We start from the raw sequence: 6,918 nt of genomic DNA on the forward strand, positions 1-6,918 counted from the left end.
TTAAAAAAAAAAAAAAGGTAGCAAGTGATCAAGCTCATCCAATAAACGGGTGGCAGTAAGTTTGTGATTTTAGGCAGTTAGTGATCAAATTTATCCATTAATCGGGTGGCAATAAGTTTGTGATTTTAGGCAGTTAGTGATCAAATTTATCCATTAATCGGGTGGCAGTTAGTTTCTGAACAAAAAACAAAAGCTCAATGCAAAGCTCACACGCTAAAGCTCAACCATGATACAATTTTCTGTTGTTTTTCAGACGATAATGTGAAACAGTGTATACACAAATGCAAATGTAGCAGATAACATTCAAAGTGACGAAAACATTTTGACAGAAATGGCATGAAAGAGTTGCCTGACGGATTTCACCGGCATTAAAAAGCCTAATTCCAGGTGTATTTAGCTAGTGGAATTTACAGAGTTTCTTACCTCATTACTTCTCTGTCTCTAAACGATCCACAAAAATTTCCCGTCTTCTAACGGAACTGTAAAAACCTTAAATATTACACCTTCGCAAAACATAATTAGCGGTTCCGTCCGTCTCCTTTACTTTCTGTCAATATTGACAGAAACTTTAGACAAACGGAGAATCCTCCATGCCACATTTGGTTCGTCCGGTTAAATTATGCCCTCGGGGCTCAGAAAACTTCAGCGGCAGCGCCGACTGAATAAATGAAGGAAAATCGATCCCCTAGGACTCTGGCATTTAATGTAATGCACCGGAAGGCATTAACTGCAATTTATTCTTCTTCTGAATCTGAAGATGCAGAGCTTGAAGAAACTGAAACAGAACTGAAGCCGGAAACGCCGCCGCTGCCGTTCTTTCTTCTCCTCTTCCGGAGTCTGGCGAGCTCTAGATTCATCTTCGTGAAAAGCTCCATTTTAGCGACTTCGATTCGGCTATAAACCTCCGAAAATCCCACCAAAGCGTCCGCCAGAGCCTGGACAGGGTTATTATCATTGTTCGCGGCGGGTCTCTGACTATTAGCGCCCGGCTGATCAAAGCCGAGCCCTTTGGACGACTTCCTCCGCTTACAATTCTGCGGCTCCAGTAATTCCACTCCGTTCTCATAACCTACAACATTCAACACAACATCGCAAAGCCCGTCCGTGCTTTCCAGCAAACCCTTTCCCTTGTCTTCCGAAGCAATAAGCTCCAGCCGGTTATTATTATGTTCATTACTGCTCCCATGGATACCGTTCCTGTTATTCATAAAACTATGGTGATTATTGCGGTCAGTTTCGAAGGCGTCCTCGAAATCCAACGGCTCCACGAGCTCGAACGAGTGGCGGTCCGAGATAGCAGTGCTGTTGCCGTTTCTTTTCAGAGAGTGCATGATCTCGTCCAGTTTCTCGTAGAATGACCACTCCACGTGACTCCAACCTCGAAACTCCGCTTTCCGCTTCTCCACCTTGTAGCGCCTTTTCAAGCTGTCCACTTTTTCTCTGCACTGCTTCATAGTTTTTGCAGTTTTGGAACCCTCGTACTGTATGTTAACGTAATTGACGATTTCTTCCCAATCTTTCGTCTTCAAGTAGCCTTTGCCACGGGAACATTTTTCGGCATAGCTGTCCAGCAGGCGGGAAACTGTCTCCGGGTGCCATTCGCAGCGGGAGCTCAGGTTTGCCTTTCCAAAGTCATCGTCGTCGCTGCCCATGGATTCGAAACCTTTAACTCCTTCAATCTTCGCGCTTTTTGAGGAAATTTTTCAGCATTTGATGCGTTCCTTGCGTCGATGTGTGTCGAGTCTGGCCAGCAGATCGATCCCTCTACAGCAAGAACACTGAACTAGGGTTTCTGCTCCTTTCGGAAGGAAACTCGGTGTTCCGTCATTGGACGGATATTTTTGTGTTTTCTATTTCGTGACGGAAATATTTAATCCGATTAATTGCAGTGGACCAAAACAATCTGACATCCGACGATCGGCATTCGACGGACCTGTGCGCGTCATTTACTTGGATTAAATGTCCGTCAAGTTGGCCGCCAGAACTATGGAATGTGGTCATATCGAATGGCTTACATTACATTACGGTCCTAGGGCGTGAATTCGTCCTTTTCTTGATTTTTCAGTTGACTCATTGGTGTTGGATTCTACGCCGAAGAAAACTGGACTCAACAACTCCTTAACTAAAACCATTCCTTATTGGTTTAACGTATTTACCCTGACTAAGCAGCGTAAATTAAAAGTAACGCCAACGCCAATTACATGACATGTAAGAAATGTGAATATTCTTATGGATAATCTGTAATTATTAATGCAATAAAAGTGTTATAAAATTCAGCACTGTGATCTTTTTCTAAATGTTTGAGATCATTTTTCTTTTGTAGAGGAAATTTTGGCGAAAATCATATAGAAAAATTTTTTATTGATAAGAATGAAAAAAAAATTGTATAATCCATAGGGCTACTATAAAACATTATGTCACAATGAAACATGAAACGTGTCACGATCTTGAACATGGATGGAAAGGTTATTATTAAAGCCCCCAGGAATACACTCAATTGACAAAATTTAGCATTGTAATTAACAAAGTGTGAAGTCATTTGTATAGTGTTATTTTATAATTGCAATTTGGAATTTGTATTATATTTTAAATTTTAATTTATTAATTATTAAAGAGATTAAATTTTTTTTAAATGTAATTATAATTTATAATTTAATTGTAATATATAAGAAAAGTTGTAAATTTAATTTATTAATTATTAAAGAGATTAAATTTTTTTAAATGTAATTTTAAATTTATAATTTAATTGTAATATATAACAAAGATTATATAGTAATTAGTATTTTTTTTTGGTTTAAATAAAGTTTAATTAAATTAAAAATAATAAAACAAAGATTTTATCATAAAAATAAAACAATTAATAAAATATTATATTGTTGAAAGCCATCACCAAAAATTAAGAAATATAGTTAACTTTTATATATATGTATATATATTAATTAAAATTATTAAAATATGTTTTTAATATAATAGTAAGTAATTTCTGTATTGAAGTTTCTGATCTATAATAAATTAAACAAAATCTTTCGGTAGAAATTACATGAGAGAATTTTTTTGGCCGAGAGAATTTTTTTTGGCACACATTTCATCAGGACCAGATGAAAATGCAGACCATGGCAAAGCAAGTGTGGTTCATCATCAGGACCAGATGAAAATGCAGACCATGGCAAAGCAAGTGTGGTTCATCATCAGGACCAGATGAAAATGCAGACCATGGCAAAGCAAGTGTGGTTCATCATCAAGACCAGATGAAAATGCAGACCATGGCAAAGCAAGTGTGGTTCATCATCAAGACCAGATGAAAATGCAGACCATGGCAAAGGGTTAAATAGAGAGCAATGTAGAGACATATTTTCAAGTAACGACTATATTTGACCAATAATGTTTAAATTATAATATTAATTTATTAATATATTAAAAACAAATATTATTAAGTAACGGTTATATTAAATGGCTAGTTTTAAAAAAAAAATATTTAAATAATTATATTATTTCATTAATTTATTAAAAATATTAATAGGTAACGGCTATATTAAACCTAGTTTTTGAAAAATAATATTTAAATTAATTTATTAAAACCAATTATTACTAGTTCTTGAAAAATAATATTTAAATAAATATATTAATTTATTAAATTATTAAAATATTAATATGTAACGACTATATTAATGTCTCTACATTGCTCTCTATTTAAGCCTTTGCCATGGTCTGCATCTTCATCTGTGTGGTTCGAAACCCAAAAAAATTCTTTCATGTGATTTCTACCAAAAGACTTTGTTTAATAGTAAGTAATGTTAAAAGTCAAGAAAATGGATAATAGAAAAAACCAAAAAAAAAAATCAAAAAGTTTAATAAAAATGAAATCAAACTAAAAACAAAAAATTAATAACTAATAGAAACTAAAGTTACTAAACAACCCATAATAAGACATTAACCAATCACCTTACAAATAAATGAATTTAAATAATAATAGTAAATAATAAAAAATGAATTCCTAATATTAAACTATGGTAACTGACATAATTTTTTGGTCAAAGGCAAACTAATAGGTAGTCAAAGAAAAATTGAATACTTAATACAAATGATTAAAATATTATATGATTTAAATTTTTTTGTTATCAGTTAAATTTAGATTTAAAATTAAAGGTAAAATATAATTTAAGTGGGTTTAAGGGTAAAATTATGTGTTCTTTTTTAAAAGTCATCTAATAATATAGACTAAGTGTAGTTTAATGAGAGGGTATTTTTGCCCCAAAAATAATACAAATTCCAACACGATTTTAATAAAGGCGGAAAAGTTTCATGATTTTGGATACTCTAGGTGATTATGATGATGGTGAATCCATTTCCACCATCAAGAAAATTATTCAAACACTCCCATGGGCAATTTTTTTTGAAAAAATTCAAAAAAATTGGTTAGATTTGGCATGGCGTTGAATCCATTTCCACCATCAAAAAAATTATTCAAACACTCCCATGGGCAATTTTTTTGGCGAAAAATGGTCGCCCAGTAAAATTGTTGTCTCATACACAATGCTCAATGCTCTCATAAAGTATACATGGTAGAACTTTGGTAATTAAATTAGTGCAAAGAAAATCCTTTATCTAAATGGGGTTACTCTTTTCGAGGAAAAAAAAAATGTATACATCAATTTGATGTCTAATTTGAACGTGACTTAAAATTAAAATGATTATTATTAAATTAAAATTTAATATTTGAAAACTTTTTAGATTGGTTTGTTGTATTATTATATTATTTTTAAGTTTTGTTTATTATACTATTATATTTTTAATCACTCCAGTTTTGTTAAACAAAAGTGTAGAATTATTTTAATTTAGATATATTGAATATAGATGGTCACTTGGGTTTACCTTAAGTGATTGGGAGGAATGATTGTAATATTCGCCCTATGTTTCAATTATGGTAAGTGACATGATGAGCTTTGTTGTAATTGTTTCTGGAATATGTGTTTTTTTTGTAAGTCAATGAGTGATTATATTACTCATTCATAAAAATGCATATATCGTTCTCCATGCTTACTAGTCTACCACTAGGGAAACTAGACCAGCCTCAAAGGAGCAAAGCATTTTTCCATTTAAACAATTTGAACTAGATAACAAAACCAGAAAGATAATACAATCTGAAATAGTTAAACAATTTACTAATACAAGTAAACTATCAACACCCAGGATTTCAACCAAGATACTATTAGCAAATATAACTAAAAAGAAAATTAAGGTCATTTATTTTGACAGATAATCCACTTGAATATTATCAAGTATGTCACACTCCTCATCAGAGGTAGAGAACTCAAGGTCTGCAATCTTTTTGGCGAGGATCAATACCCTTTCAATCAACTTCCTTATATGCTTTTGCATTTTATCAATATGCACGAGAGAATTTCCTATTGGATTTTAGAATGCTCCACTATGATTTTTCTCATTATGGTATTTAACTGCCAGTAAATATCCATAGTTTGCAAGTATCTTGTTTGCTTAATTCTGGAATTCTCGGTATCCAACACCCATCCACCAATCTCTTCTTCTTCCTCTACATCTCTAATGATTCTTCTTTCAATTTTGGCATCGTTCTACATCCTTTATTTCTATACGAATCTTTTGAGGGGTTGAATGCACATAAATAACAATCGACCTCTCTACAAAGAACTAGTAGCGCGAGCAAGAGGGTGTATGTCGGCCTCGTCTTCCCCTGCATCCTCTAAAATCAATTAGACACACCATGGTTACCAAGGGGCTAAATGAATACATAGAGTAAAAAGAGGGGAGACAAGTGTAGACAAGAAAAACTAAGGGGAATCTCCACAAGAAACTAAGGAAGCTATAAGCAAATAGAGAATTGGAAAGAGAAGAGGGAGTCGAAATCCCCCTGATTCAATGACACAACTTACGGTCACAAAGAGTCCAACTTGAATAAGAATCTGAACTAGCCCACTCAGAGCAAGATGCAAAAGAAACAGTAGACCAAAAGTTGAATGCAAACTTGAAGTTCGAAGTAAAGCTACATAAGTATAACTTCGCCCATATGAATCTAGGATAAAAGAAAGCACACTCAGAGTGTAACACACCCAAAGCCTAATGTTGTATCTGGTTGTGGGGTATAATTAGGCCTAACCTTCAAGGTTTATTATGAAGATGGGGTTATCAAATTTACTCTTTCTTCCATCGCCTCAAATGATACTTTTGATGCACCATTGTCTTCTACTCCTTGAGACCTTTCCAACAATGTGAATTTCATCTCATTGAGCTCTGAGTACAAAGTTATGCCCTCTTTGAAATCTTACCCTTTTGAATCCACATCAACACCATCCAATCCATGTGGTTGACATGTGGTGGCCCTTTTCTACGTGTCAATCCAAGTATATTGCATATCTGTCATATCAAAGCCCCCCCATATCGTTGTTTCCATATTAGAGTGCATTCTCCAGCTCTTCAATATCCCAATATACATATATATATCGATGGCCCAATATGTTGATATCCCATATGCCTGATCTTCCCAATATGTCAATATGGAATTACCAAGATATTAGGGATTTTCTATAACTACAAAAACTTGAAAAATATCAATATACCCATGGGTTGATAGCCAACTCAGCATGCCACCTCATTTCTATCACACCTAGTCACAGTTCGATATGTGGCATATGCTTACATGTCCTCTGCCATGTGGAATTATTAACATGTGCCACATATCACTGAGTTTTTCCTAGCTAGCATGCTAAAAATGTTGAATACAGGTGACACGTGTCATACACGTGACACTGTCACATCATCATTCCTGAAATCATCCCTCGGAAGTCCCAAGATTTGATACCTTGGTGTTGTCATTTAACATGTTTGATTAACAAAGATTTTGTTGTCAAGTGTTGATTCATCGACCGAAACCACACCATACTT

General features: G+C 34.1%; 1 protein-coding gene across 1 annotated transcript; it reads right to left on the reverse strand.

The window, feature by feature from the left end:
- Positions 1-274: 274 nt before the first annotated feature.
- Positions 275-2,105, reverse strand: LOC149263712 (uncharacterized). The gene has a single exon (XM_089426598.1). It carries the CDS (start codon positions 1,650-1,652, stop codon positions 735-737), a length of 918 nt encoding a protein of 305 aa, XP_089282724.1. The 5' UTR covers positions 1,653-2,105; the 3' UTR covers positions 275-734.
- Positions 2,106-6,918: the final 4,813 nt, after the last annotated feature.

This window comes from Pinus tabuliformis, chromosome 6 (genome assembly GCF_031772625.1).
Source record: "Pinus tabuliformis cultivar Carrire ecotype Pingquan chromosome 6, CPIR1, whole genome shotgun sequence".
Classification (NCBI taxonomy): domain Eukaryota; kingdom Viridiplantae; phylum Streptophyta; class Pinopsida; order Pinales; family Pinaceae; genus Pinus; species Pinus tabuliformis.

Bases quoted from the DNA above. Each gene is read 5' to 3' on its own strand.
- LOC149263712 (XM_089426598.1), bottom strand. From the start codon at position 1,652: ATGGGCAGCGACGACGATGACTTTGGAAAGGCAAACCTGAGCTCCCGC.